Source organism: Agelaius phoeniceus, chromosome 1 (assembly GCF_051311805.1).
Source record: "Agelaius phoeniceus isolate bAgePho1 chromosome 1, bAgePho1.hap1, whole genome shotgun sequence".
NCBI lineage: Eukaryota > Metazoa > Chordata > Aves > Passeriformes > Icteridae > Agelaius > Agelaius phoeniceus.
In genome coordinates this window covers 494,348-507,984 of record NC_135265.1, presented here as the reverse complement: position 1 = coordinate 507,984, position 13,637 = coordinate 494,348, and the positions used below count along the sequence as shown (strand labels likewise).

The following is a 13,637-nucleotide window of genomic DNA, read 5'->3' as shown; positions in this document are numbered from 1 at the left end:
CCCCCGCCCCGCTCCGGCAGCACCAGGGCCCGGCCCTGCAGATAAACTCGCTTTATTTTAGTAGCAAAGAGCTGAAAAAGTCAGTTCTACCTGGAGTCAAACAAAGTGGGGCTGGGGGCCGGGGGCCCCCGCCCCCCTCACGCCTTGTTGAGGGTCCAGAGGGGGTCGAGCATGCTGAGGGGGTCGTCGCTGGGCCGGGGCGCCCGGAGCCCCTCGCCCGGCTGTGCCTGCAGGAAGTTCTGCTTGTTCATGCGCTGCTTGCCCTTGAGGGACGCGTCCAGGCTGAAGGCCTCGGGCGTCAGCGAGGCCAAGAGCTCCAGGGAGGAGGAGGAGGAGGCCGGGGGGGCAGCGGCGGTCTCTGGCGGCCCCCCCGGCCCCTCGGGGCTCTCCCCCCCGACGTGGTTGCTGCTCTCAGCGTCACCCGATGCCTCGGGGAGGGGCGGCCTCGGGGCGGGGGGCTCGGGCTCGGGGGCACCAACGCCATCCACGAGGCCGTCAGGGATGGCCAGCGGCACCTCGGGCTCCACGGGCTCCGGAGCGGGGCCGGCATCCGCCCCCCAGCCCTCCCCGGGCTCGGCGCTGGGCCCCCCCGGTTTGATGCTGAGCTTGGCGATGGTGGCCTGGATGGAGCTGATGGGCACGTCCCCCCCCAGCACCAGGTCCTGCGGGTCCTGCTGGAAGTACAGCTGGGGGAGAGCGGCCCCGTGAGCCCCGGCAGCGGCAGAGCTCCCCAGAGCCGCCCGGCACGGCCCCGCACCCACCTTGGGGGAGGTGCTGCTGGGGGGCTTGGCCAGGCTGGGGCCGCCCACGCCGTGGCGCAGCAGCACCTGCTCGGCGTGCAGCAGCACGGCCTCGAAGCAGAACTTGAGGTGCAGCTGCAGGGGAGAGGAGAAGGGACACGGTGAGGCCCGGGGGTGCGGCCCCACGCCCCCGGGGCCGCAGCCCCCCGCAGTACCTTCTCCTGCAGCATGTGCTTGCGCTGCTGCCGCATCCGCCGCACCAGCTGCGCCAGGTCCGGGATGCCGTTCCCGGCCTCCACCTCCTGCACGGCGGCGTACAGCAGGCAGAAGGCGCCGGTGCGGCCCACGCCGGAGCTGCGGAGACACCCCCGAGCCATGACAGGCACCCCTAAGCCCTGACAGACACCCCCCCCGAGCCGTGACAGACACCCCGGAGCCCTGACAGACACCCCTGAGCCGTGACAAACACCCTGAGCCCTGACAGACACCCCGGAGCCCTGACAGACACCCCCGAGCCATGACAGGCACCCCTGAGCCCTGACAGACACCCCCCCCGAGCCGTGACAGACACCCTGAGCCGTGACAGACACCCCGAGCCGTGACAGACCCCCCTGAGCCGTGACAGACACCCCTGAGCCGTGACAGACACCCGGAGCCGTGACAGACACCCCCCCCGAGCCGTGACAGACACCTGGAGCCGTGACAGACACCCCGAGCCATGACAGGCCCGGGACAGGAGGGGGAGCCCCTCTCTCTCTCCCTGGCCCGGTCCGGCTCACCTGCAGTGCACCACCACCGGGGTGTGCAGCGGCCGCTGGTGCAGGTAATGGCCGTGCACCTCCTGGATGAAGCGCAGGAGGCTCCCCTTGCTGTCGGGCAGGCCCCTGGCGTGGGGAACACACACTCGCTGGGGGGGCTCTGCACTCAGCCCCCCCGACGGGGCTGCCCAAACACCCTCACCAACCCCGGAGCCGCCCCCAAGAAGATCAGGGCTCCCAGGGCCTTCCGAGCCTCCCTTTGTCCCCCCACGTACAGCTCAGGCCAGGAGGTGAACTGGAGGTGGGCCACGGTGCGTTTGAGGCTCTGGTCCCGGTACTGCAGCGTCAGCATCCGCTCCACGTGTGTGGGGGTCACCCGCAGGCTGGTGAGCACCACGCTCAGAGGGCCGTGGGCCACGGGCTGGCCCCGCTCCGACGGGAAGTACCGGAGCACCTTCTGCCGGGGGAGGGGCCGTCAGCACGGCCCAGGGAGCCTCGGGCCCCGCAGGGCACCGGGCAGGCTGTGCCATCCCCGGGACAGAACGCACCTTGTCCAGCTCCTGCTCGGACACGAGCATGACGACCACGGACACCTTCTGCTCGTAGATCATGAGCCAGAAGTCGGCGGCGGTGCCGAGCAGCGGGGCCTGGGTGGCGATGAGGGCGGGGCAGTACGGGGACAGGTCCTCCACGCGGCTGGCGTTGATGTAGTCGTCCTTGCCCGAGCGCAGCACGACGCGGTTGCGGTCGTAGGGCATGATGTCCTGGTGCCGGTTCTTCATGGAGTAGCAGCGGGCGATGGCGATGGAGCGCTGCCGGGCGTCGCGCTCCTGCGCCTCCTGCAGCTCCTTCCAGAGCGCGTCCAGCTCGGAGCCGCCGCCGGGCGCGGGCCGCTCCAGCCGCTCGGCCAGGCCGCGGAACCGCTCCAGCTCCGCCAGCAGCCGCCGGACGCGCTCGGGCTCCGCGTACGGGTCGGCCTCGATGAGCTGCACGGCCCGGGGCCGCTGCCCCTCCTGCGCCCCCGCCTTGGTGGGCTGCAGCAGCCCCCCGGGCGCGGCCGAGCCGCCGGGCTGGCTCTCGGGGCTGGACGACAGCAGGTCGGCGGGGCAGGGGCTCTGCCGCGGGAACGGCTGCTCCGCGGGGCCCGGCGGGGGCAGCGCCGGAGGCGGCCGCGGCGCCGGGGGCTGCATGGGCAGGGCTGGGGACGGGGACGGCGCCGGGGACGGGACCAGCGGGCCCGGGACCACCACGGAGCCCGGCAGCGGCCCGGGAGAAGGGGCCTGGCTGGGCGGGGGGGGCGCGGGCGGGCCCAGGGCCATGGTGCCGGGGGGCAGCTGGGCGCCGGCGGGGGCCGGGCTGGGGCAGAAGGGCAGGGCGGGGGAGGCGGGCGGCACCGGCTGGAGCCCCCCCAGGGCCGGGGGGCCGCTCGGGGCGGGGGTCCTGGGGAAGGGCACGGCCCCCGGGTGCGGGGCCAGGCCCGCGGGGGGCAGCTGCTCCTGCCCGGGGAGCTGGTAGAGCTGCGGGGGCAGCGGGGGCTGCGCTGGGGCAGGCGGGGGCAGCTGCGCCCCCGGAGCGGCGAAGCGCTGCTGCTGCTGCTGCTGCTGGGGGAACTGGGCCGGGGGCGCCAGGGGCACGCGGGGGGGCTGCTGGAAGGGCAGAGGGGCCTGGGCTCGGCCCGGGGGCAGGAAGGGACCCGGCGGGAACTGCTGGGGGCCCTGGGCGAAGGCGGGCGGGGGCTGTGCCGGGGGGAAGGGGGCCGGGGCCGGCGCCCCGAAGGGCTGCACCCCTCCCGCCGTGTAGGGGAAGGGGGCCGGGGCCCCCCCCGGGCGCTGAGGGGGCAGGAAGGGGCCGCGGGGGGGCACGGAGCAGCTGGAGATGGGCGCCTGGACGCTGTCCACAGTGGTGGTGGCCGGGCGGGCGCCCGGGGGCTCGTGGCCCCCCAGCCCCGGCTGGGCACCCGCGGGCGCTGCCCCGGGCACGGGCGGGCGGAGCGGGGCGGGGGCCGGGCCGGGCCGGCCCAGGCCGTAGGCGGGCAGGGTCCCGTGCTGGGGGGACGAGCGCGGGGGCGGCACGTGGGGCCCCCCCCCGAAGGGCGGCTGAGCCGGGGCGCGGATCAGCGGCGCGGCCGGGAAGAGCTGAGGGGCGGCGGGGCCGGGGGCGGGCCCGGCCGGGGCCGAGGGCTGCAGGAGCTGCCCCGGGACCCCCCCGGGGGCGGGGAAGGGCCCGGGCACGGCGGGAGGCCCGGGCAGGCGGTAGTGCCCCGGGAAGGGCGGCGTGGCGGCCAGGGGCGGCAGCGGGGCGCTGGCCACCCCTCCCGGCAGCAGGTAGGGCTCGGCGGGCCGCAGCCCCCCGGCCAGGGCGGCCAGCGCTGGGGGCGGCAGCTGGGCCAGGGGCCCGGGCAGCAGCTCCGGGGGGAGGCTCCGCAGCTCCTCCGGCAGCTCCGACAGCACCAGGGAGCCCAGCTCGGCGGCCTCGGGGCCCCCGGCCTCGTCCAGCGGCTTCTTCTGCAGGGGGGGCTTGGGGGCCGTGGGCCGGGGGGGCGGCTGCTTCTTCAGCTCCCTGGGAGGGCGGGGGGCTCAGTATGGGGCTGGGTGCTGCCCCCCACTGGCCCACAGGCACCTGCCGCCCTCCCCCTGCCCCCAGACCACCACCCACAGCTCCCAGGGCCCTTCTCCCCCCGGGGGTCTCTGTGCCCACCCACCTCTCCAGCAGCTGCTGCCTGTGTGCCTCGCTGGCCTGGCACGCAGCCCGTGCCCGCTCCAGCAGCTTGGCCACCTTCCCCTCCAGGTCCGTGTAGAAGTCCTTCCCCTCCTGGGACTTCTTCATAAGGTCCTCATAGGCCTCGTAGGAGGCCACCAGGGTCTGCACGGTTGTGTTCCACCTGGGACAGGGGCACAGAGGGGCTCAGCAGGATGCAGTGCCAGGGTGAAGGTGGGCACCCAGCTCCAGGCACCCGTGGGACCCTCTGGTTCCCACTGGGATGGGCATCAGGACAGGACAAAGCCACCGCAGCCCCAGCAGTGGGGCGGGACAGGAGAAGCTGGTGGTGGCCCCACACCTGTCCCAGGGGGTGGGGGCTGTTCCTGAGCACTGAGACCCCCCCTCACTCACTTGTGCTCCACCTCGGCCAGGGCCTTGCGCACGGCCGCGTATTTGACGTTGGCGTCGGTCAGGGCCTTGAGCACGTTCTCCTGGGCAGCCAGGTTCTGCTCCAGGTACACCTTGAGCTGGTCGTACTTCTTCAGCTGCTCCTCAAAGAGCTTCTGCAGGGACACGGGAGGGTCCGCGGGGCTGTGGGACAGCAAGGTCCCCGAGGGGGACACGGGGGCGTCCCCAGGCCCACCTTCATCTCGGAGCGGTCGGTGGTGACCAGCGAGGTGGTGATGTCGTCCTTCTGGATCATCTCCCTCAGCTGCTGCTCCAGGGACATCCGCTGGTCCCGCATCTCCTGCACCTTGGCCAGGATCCGCTTCAGGTTCTGCAGCACCTGTTTGTCATCTGGGGGTGGGGCGGGGTCAGGGCTGGGGCCGCTCCCAGGAACCGCAGGGAACCCGTGGGGTGGGATCTGCGGAGCCAGGCCTTGGCTGGGACAGCTTCTGACCCTCTGTCCCCAAACAGGGCCCACAGGGTGGGATCTGCGGAGCCAGGCCTTGGCTGGGACAGCTTCTGACCCTCTGTCCCCAAACAGGGCCCACAGGGTGGGATCTGCGGAGCCAGGCTGTGGCTGGGACAGCCTCTGTCCCCTCTGTCCCCACACATGGCCCACTCTGCACGCTCCCTGCGGGCAAGCCCCCATTGTGCTAACACGGACAGTGCCAGCACAGGGACATCCAGGGGGGCACGGAGAGGGACAGCCCTGCCTCCCCTGGGGGGACACAAAGGGTACAGCCCTGCCTCCCCCAGCCTGGGGGGACACTCCCAGCCCCCAGGGCAGGGCAGGACTCACCTTCGGAGAGCGTGGGGCTGGGCAGTGCAGCCCGCACCTGCTCCAGGGGCCCGCCGAGCAGGCGCAGGTTGCCCAGGTGCAGGTTCATGGCGCGGTGCAGCTCGGTGTTGGTGAAACTCGCCTTCTCGTGCAGCTCCAGGTACTTGGAGCACTCCTTGCTGACCTCGGCCAGCCCCGGGGGGGATGCGGGGGCCGGCGGGACCCTCCCCAGCAGCTCCTGCAGCTTCCGCTCCTGCGCCTCGTCCTCCTCCAGCAGGTCCCGGATCTCCTTCAGCGACGCCTCCACGTCGGTGAAAACCCCGGAGAGCACTGGGGGGGCACGGGGGGCTGGTGGGTGTGGGGCCACCTCCTGCCTGCCCCAGGCTGCAGCCAGGCACGGACACAGCAGCTCCAGGGATAAACCCGGTTGTGGGCAGCCAGAGGAGGGACACGGCAGCCCAGGCATTGGGGTGATGGGCACCCCTGCCCTTGGGGTCATCCCCCCTCCCATCCCACAGGGAAAATGCTTTGGGATTCAGGAATTGATGGCAGTACAGAACCAGCCATCGGTGGGAACATTCCCAACACCTTGGGCAGGGAGTGATGCTAGCCCCAGGCCCCCCAGCCCCAGGCAGGGAGCAGTGCCAGCCCCAGGCAGGAGCAGTGCCAGCCCCCAGGCCCCCCAGCCCCAGGCAGGGAGCAGTGCCAGGCCCCAGGCCCCCCAGCCCCAGGCAGGGAGCAGTGCCAGGCCCCAGGCCCCCCAGCCCCAGGCAGGGAGCAGTGCCAGCCCCCAGGGACCCCCAGCCCCAGGCAGGAGCAGTGCCAGCCCCCAGCCCCAGGCAGGAGCAGTGCCAGCCCCCAGCCCCAGGCAGGAGCAGTGCCAGCCCCAGGCAGGGAGCAGTGCCAGCCCCAGCCCCTCACCCTGCATGGACTGGACGAGGTTGCGCACGGTGTCGGGGCGCACGCTGAGCGCGGCGCATTTCTCCATCAGCACGGGTGGGATGTGGTTGTACATGTCCAGGTTGTCCACGGTCTCAGGGTCCAGCTGCATGGAGTCCATGAACTGGCTGTGGGACACAGAGGGGCCCCTGAGGGGTGGCAGTGTCCCCGCTCCAGAGGCTCGGGAGCAGCGGGACCCCGCGGGGCAGAAGGGCCGGGCCCCTCACGTACTCCAGCACTTCGTTCTTGGCTTCGATCTTGGCCATCACGTCCCGCAGCAGCTTGGCCTTCTCCTCGCTGGGACAGCACACAACAGAACAGTCCATGAGCACAGGGAAACAGCCAGCAGGCCCCCAGCCCCAGCTGCACCCCGCCCTGCTGTGGCTGGAGCCCGGACACACCTGTGCAGGGCTGAGCAGGACACACCTGTACAGGGATGAGGCCTCGTGGGCAGCCATGGGCACCAGCTTGGCAAAGATGTCGGGGCCGGTGACCGCGGGGTCCGTGGGGTTGACGGGCAGAGCCTTCACCAAGGGGGCACCTGAGAAACACACCCGGGCTGGGACAGCTCCTGAAGGGCTGCTCCCCTCAATCCCTGCAGCTCCCTGTGCCCAGGGCTGCTCCCCTCAATCCCTGCAGCTCCCTGTGCCCAGGGCTGCCCCCCTCAATCCCTGCAGCTCCCTGTGCCCGGGGCTGCTCCACTCAATCCCTGCAGCTCCCTGTGCCCGGGGCTGCTCCACTCAATCCCTGCAGCTCCCTGTGCCCAGGGCTGCTCCCCTCAATCCCTGCAGCTCCCTGTGCCCAGGGCTGCTCCCCTCAATCCCTGCAGCTCCCTGTCCCCTGAAGGGCTGCTCCCCTCAATCCCTGCAGCTCCCCGTGCCCAGGGCTGCACCCCTCAATCCCTGCAGCTCCCTGTCCCCTGAAGGGCTGCCCCCCTCAATCCCTGCAGCTCCCTGTGCCCGGGGCTGCTCCACTCAATCCCTGCAGCTCCCTGTGCCCAGAGCTGCTCCCCTCAGTCCCTGCAGCTCCCTGTGCCCGGGGCTGCTCCCCTCAATCCCTGCAGCTCCCTGTCCCCTGAAGGGCTGCTCCCCTCAATCCCTGCAGCTCCCTGTGCCCGGGGCTGCTCCCCTCAATCCCTGCAGCTCCCTGTGCCCGGGGCTGCTCCCCTCAATCCCTGCAGCTCCCTGTCCCCAGGGCCCCCTGACCTTTAACAGACTGCAGAGTGTCCAGCGCAGGCACAGCCTCGTGGTAGATGAAGTCGTTGTCCTTTTTGGCTGAATTGTACCTGGAAATGGGAAGTGATGCTGGGAGAGAAGGAGCAGGTGGCACTCCTGGCTCCCTAAACTTGCTCCCAACAGGCTCAGCCCCCCTGGCTCTCCTGGGACTGCTCCAGCAATCCATCCCTCCATCCATCCATCCCTCCATCCATCCCTCCATCCATCCCTCCACCCACCCACAGGCCCTGGGGCAGTGCTGGGCTCTGCACGTCAGGACACCTGGAACGCTCCCCAGGCTCCCTGCCCACCAACATTCCCAAGTCCTGGAAAAGGATGGAGACACCCTGGGGGCCCCACAGACTCACTTCCCACCAATGACATCCATGGTGAACCTCAGAGCTTCCTGCACGGTCTCAGGCTGGCCCTGTGGGAGTGAGAGTGGGAATTCCTGTCCGAGCATTCCAGATGGGATCAGAGAGGCCTGGAGAGCCCCTGGAACCGACCCCAGCCCTGCTCCTCCTGCAGCCCAGAGGGCAGGAACACACCTTGGCCAGCTTGATGGCTTCATTGAGCTTGTCCAGAGCGCTCTGGAAGTAGATGACCTGTGGGAGAGAGGGAGCTGGGTTGGCATGGGGGCACTGTCCTGGCTCTGCACAGGGCCACAGCTCCCCATAGCCCTCCCAGAGCACCCAGGCCCTGGCAGGACACAGGACACAGCTGTGGATATCCAACCTCTTCCAGCACATGAGCCCCTTCCCAGGACCCCAATCCAGAGGCTGGAGAGGATGAAATGGGATGGCACAGCCCCACTTACCCTCTCCCCAAACTTCTGCTGCTCCTCGGCCTGTTTCCCCATGTGCAGCTGGAAGAAAACTGGGATCAGAGCTCTGTAACTCCAGGGAGAGCTGTGAGAGGGGGAGGAAAGCCCCAGGGAGCAGCCAGGCTGCTCCAGAGCTGGCAGGAGCACCCCAAGGTGGGGTGGGAGCACAGGCAGAGCCCCCCAGCCCCAGCTCCCCCTCACTCACGTGGGCCACAGCAGCAAAATAATAGATTTTCATTTGGACCAGCTTCTTCCAGTCCTTCTGGATCTTGCCCAGCAGCGAGGCTGTCTCTGAGTTCTCCAGGGCCCGGCAGGCCTCCTTGTAGTAATCCACCACCTGTGGAGAGGGACAGGGAAGAATTCCAGAATTCCAGATCCCAGGGGAACCAGGGCAGGGCAGGGGAATCACCAGCAGCAGCCCAAGGACTTGGATCACCCACAGGAATGGTTGGGGGAACTCAGGGATGTGTTTGGGACCACACACAGGGACTGTCACCAGCCCAGGCTGCTCCAAGCCCTGTCCAGGGGCACTGGACACTTTGACACTTCCAGGGATCCAGGGGCAGCCACAGCTGCTCTGGAAAATCCAGTCCAGTCCCTCACCCAGCTCACAGCCAAGAATTTCCTCCCAATACCCCCCCCATCTCCCATTCCCTGTGCCCTGTCACTGCAGGCCCTTGCCCCAAGTCCCTCTGCAGCTTCTGACCCCAGAGCAGGGGGAGCAGGGCCCTGCTGGCAGCAGCTCCTGGCGCTCACCTGGGCACTGATCCTGGCCACGAGGAAGCTCTTCCTGTTGTCCAGCATGGACTTCTCCAGGAGACACTCCTGTGCCTGGCCCTGCCAGGGACAAGAGAGGAATGTTGAGTGTCCCCAGCCCCTGGGACAGCCCAGGCCCCTGGCAGGACCCACTGAATCCAGCTCCTTGCCCAAGGGGTGGATGTGGCACAGGGAATAGCAGCCCTGAGGGTGCTTGGAGAGCCCAGGAATGGCACTGAGCCTTCCCTGATCCCCCAGTGCCCCCCAAAACCTCCTTCCCCCCACCCCGGGAGAGAGCCCAGAGCCCACAGAGAGGCCCTGGGGGACACTGGGGTCCTGTGCCCTTGGATGCATGGGCAACACCAACCCCACAGACACACTGGGGGGGTCCCAGTGCCAGCAGTGCCCCCAGCCCCTACCAGCATGAGGTTGATGTTGAGGCTCAGGATCTGGTGGCTCATGTCCACGCTGTAGGAGTGTGGGAAGTGATCCCGCAGGTAGGTGAAGGCACCAGCAGCACACTGGAAGTGGGTGCAGGAAACCTTCATACCCTGAGGGGATGGAATTGTTGGGTTTGGAGAAGACTTCCCAGATCACGGAGTCCAGCCAGCCCCCAGCACTGCCAAGGCCACCCCTGACCATGTCCCCAAGTGCCACATCCACATGGTGAAGGGCTTTTAAATCCTTCACCAATGGGGACTCCAGCCCTGCCCTGGGCAGCTGTGCCAGGGATGGAGAGCCTTTCCAGGAGGAACATTCCCAATATCCCAGCTGAGCCCCCCCTTGAGGCCATTCCCTCTTGTCCTGTTCCCTGGGAGCAGGGCCTGAGCCCTGGCTGTCCCCTCCCCTTCCCCAGCTCTGCTCCAGCAGCCCCTCAATGTCATGAACCCAGACACCCCAAACCCCAGAGGTTCCAGGTTCCTCCCAGAGCCCAGCACAGGGACAGTCCCTGCCCTGTCCCACCCAGCTGGCACTGCCCAGGTGCCCCAGAGGGACAGAGGGGTCGTTACCTCCTCGGACACGCGCTTGTCCATGGCTCCCAGCATGGAATGCAGAGCTCCTGTGGGGACAGGCGGGGGCTCAGCGGGGCAGGGACACCCCAACACCCCTGGGAACGGGGGCTTGGGCCAGGAGCCCCAGGGCTGCTGGAGTCAGGGAGCTCACCCAGGTTGTAGAGGACACAGGCCTGCTCGTACTTGATGTCCTCGTGTGTCACTGCCTTGCCCGAGAAGATCTCAGTCCTGGGGGGAAGGGGCACAGGACAGGCAGCAACCAGGGATTCTCCCAGGAGCAGGAATTACTGGGAACCCCATTCCCCAAGGGTCCCTGGGACTCCCCTCTGCAGGACCCCATTCCCCTGGGGCTCTCCAGGGCAGGACCCTGTTCCTCAAAGGTCCCCTGTGATCCCCTGTGCCACCCCAGGCAGGAGCACATTCCCCAGGACATCACTGGGCCAGCCCTGTGCCACCCCAGGCAGGACACTGTCATCCCCAAGGGGTTCCTGGGATCCCCCAGTGCCACCCTGGGCAGGACCACATTCCCCAAGGGGTTTGCGGTTCCTGGAGCAGCCTTTTCCCAGGAAATGGGCATGGCCATATCCTGCACAGCTCAGCCCCCCATCCCAGTTCCCGATACCCCATCCTATCCCATCCCATCCTGGATCCCACACCCCAGTCCTCCCATCCCAGATACCCCATCCCGGATCCCCCATCACAGCCCAGCTCCACATCCCAGCCCCCCATCCCGGATCCCCCATCCCATCTCAGATCCCCCATCCTGGCCCCCCACCACATCCCAGATCCCCCATCCCATCCTATCCCATCCCAGATCCCCCATCCCGGATATCCCATCCTAACCCATTCCATCCCAAATACCCATCCCAGATCCCCCATCCCATCCTGGATCCCCATCCCAGACACCCTCATCCCATCCCATCCCTCCCATCCAATGCCATCCCTCACCATGTGACAGGCACGGCCGCCTCCTGGCCCTGCCCCATGGGGATGCGGCTCTGCAGGAAGTGCAGCTGCCCCAGGTACTTGCGCAGGGTGCTGCAGCCCTCGAAGTCCCGGGGGACGCTGACGGCGCTCTGCGAGCAGGGAGGGGAGGGACAGAGTCTGGGGACACGTTCCAGGCAGGAACGGGAGCTGTCTTGCAGGGGAGGCTGAGCCAGCAGCATGGGATGGGACAGGGCTCCTGGAAAGCCTCGGGAGCAGCTGAGTGCTCCCAAAAACGAGCCCGGGGGAGGGGGATGGGGAAATGAGGCTTTGCACCCCCGGCACAGCTCCCAGGGCTGGGAGATCCACGGGAGTTGGGTGTCCTGGGGCACACAGGGGAGGAGGAAACAGCAGCAGCACCTGGGAAGGTTCCCTGCCCTCCTGCCTCGAGAAATCCCAGCGCTGGGCTGGGGCTGTCTGGGCCCCCCAGCTTTGGAGACCCTGGGGCCAGCACCAGGAGCTGTCCCTGCTGCCCCCAGCCAGCAGCTCATGGCCCTGGATCGCTGGGATCACCCACGGGCTGCTCCGTGGGCCACGGGACGGGCAGAGGAGCAGCCCCAGCCCGGGGGGTCGGCACGGCCACCCCAGAGCCCCCAGGGTCCCCCCAGGGTCCCCCCTCACCTGCCGGAGCAGCTCCAGCTTCCGCAGCTCCTCATTGTAGTTCTCCGGGTTCTCCCCATAGTTCTTCAGCACGAACTGGGAGACGGGAGAGGTTGAGCGGCCCCGGAGCCCCTCCCAGCCCCGGAGAGGCCGCCGGGCGGCGGGGACACCGAGCCGGGCTGCGGGGACACCGAGACGGGCGGCGGGGACACCGGGCCGGGCTGCGGGGACACCGAGACGGGCGGCGGGGACACCGGGCCGGGCTGCGGGGACACCGGGCCGGGCTGCGGGGACACCGAGACGGGCGGCGGGGACACCGGGCCGGGCTGCGGGGAGTTTGACGCCCACGGACGGCTCAGAGGATGAGATCAGGGAAGGGGATCGGGGAATGGCTGAGGTTGGAAAAGGGACTAAAGGGCGGAGGGAAGGTCCCCCCGGCTCCAAAGTGTGTTGGGGACACTCCCAGGGACCGCCCGTGTCCCCCGCAAAACCGCGAGAGGAGCGACACAAGGCTGGGGATCCCCCCAGCCCTCCCCATCCATAAATTCTGTGGCACAGGAAGCGGCGGACAGGGGTGGAGCTTGTTTCCAGCCGTTCATTAAGTGACTAATTAATTACCCGGCCCCCGCGGGGGTGGCACGGACACGGCGGCTCCGGGCAGGGGGGTCCCGTCCCTCGCTGCCCGCCCCGATCCAAACCCCCAGCTCCGGGCCCGGCGGCTCCAGGGACCCCCCTGGCATCCCGCCCGCCGTTCCCCCTGCCCTGGCCTTCCGAAGGCAGCGGGACCTTCCCGGTTCCCTCCCGGCCCCGCCCCGCCCAGGCCCCGCCGGCCCTCCCTGGCCCCACCTTCTTGACGGCGGCGTTGAAGGCGAACTCCCCGGCCTCCTTGAGGTCGAGCCAGATCATGGGCATGCGGGGCACGGCCTCCATCCCGCCCGCTCCCGGCACGGCCCGGCCCCGCTCCCGGCGCGATCCCGGCACGGCCCGGCCCGCCGGAACCGCGCGCGGGGGCTCGCGGGACACCGAGTCCGCGCGACACTTCCGGGCCCGTTCCCATGGCGACGCCACGCCCCGCCCCTCGCGCCCGTTCCCACGCCCCACCCCTAAGAAGGGGTGATCGTGCGGCCACGCCCACCCGGGGCGGGACAAGCGCTGTTGCCATGGGGACGCCTCGCCCGCTGATTGGAGGACACGGACCTTGTCGCGGAAAAGCCCCGCCCCGGAGGCGGGGCAGTTACCATGGCAACAGGCCATGCCTAGCCCCTCCCTTTCAAGGCTCCTCTATTGGGGTGCCGTTAATTAATGACCCCGCTAATTACCCTTCTCCCCACCTCCCGCGGCCCCCCCAGGGTACGGTTGGGTATTTGGGAGTCCAGGACGCCTCGGCGGTCCCAGGGACACCTCGTTCTGCCCCAGGGCTGTTCCAACAACACGGATCAACCAGGGTAACAGGAGCTTATCCTACAATATTCCAGTAATGCATTTAACCCGTTAACGTTAACCATCTGCTCTGTTAATTATCTGATGCATTAATCTAGTTGTTTGAGCCATTAGCAGAGCTCTTCGATGGGTTCTGGTACCCCAGCAGCTTCCAGGATCCCAGCAGGAGCACACCTGAACCACTGCTTCCAGCTGGGAGCTGCGCCCTGCCTCACAGCCAGTGTGTCCCTGTCCCGACTGCGGGCCCCAGGGACTGGGGACACCAGGACCCAAGGACATTGGGACACTGGGGTTCAGGGAAATGGGGCTACCTGAGCCTGGGACATGGGGACAGCAAGCCATGGTGAGCCAAGGTGACCATGGGGACACGGAGTGGGCTCCTGCTCCCCTGGGGAATCTCAGCTCCAGCACCTGGAGCATCCCCTTCCCCTCCCACTGAATCCCT

At 68.9% G+C, this 13,637-nt stretch overlaps 1 protein-coding gene across 1 annotated transcript; it reads right to left on the bottom strand.

The window, feature by feature from the left end:
* Positions 1–36: 36 nt before the first annotated feature.
* PTPN23 (protein tyrosine phosphatase non-receptor type 23) lies at positions 37–12,802 on the bottom strand. Its single transcript, XM_054628331.2, has 25 exons — positions 12,599–12,802; positions 11,774–11,848; positions 11,117–11,244; positions 10,320–10,396; positions 10,166–10,215; positions 9,575–9,706; positions 9,156–9,236; positions 8,605–8,736; positions 8,394–8,441; positions 8,125–8,181; positions 7,945–8,003; positions 7,568–7,647; positions 6,789–6,903; positions 6,594–6,659; positions 6,345–6,490; positions 5,445–5,753; positions 4,842–4,996; positions 4,610–4,761; positions 4,200–4,379; positions 2,047–4,057; positions 1,774–1,955; positions 1,520–1,624; positions 956–1,094; positions 762–875; positions 37–686 (listed from the first exon to the last, which is right to left on the bottom strand). The coding sequence occupies exons 1-25, from the start codon at positions 12,680–12,682 to the stop codon at positions 138–140; spliced, it is 5,226 nt and encodes a 1,741-aa protein (XP_054484306.2). The 5' UTR covers positions 12,683–12,802; the 3' UTR covers positions 37–137.
* Between the last annotated feature and the right edge of the window lie 835 nt (positions 12,803–13,637).

Coding starts and splice junctions, on each gene's coding strand:
- PTPN23 (XM_054628331.2), bottom strand. CDS start 12,682: ATGGAGGCCGTGCCCCGCATGCCCATGATCTGGCTCGACCTCAAGGAG. Junction 10,216..10,319: donor CTGTGTCCTCTACAACCTGG/GTGAGCTCCCTG, acceptor CTGTCCCCACAG/GAGCTCTGCATTCCATGCTG. Junction 1,095..1,519: donor CCGGTGGTGGTGCACTGCAG/GTGAGCCGGACC, acceptor GTGTCTCCGCAG/CTCCGGCGTGGGCCGCACCG.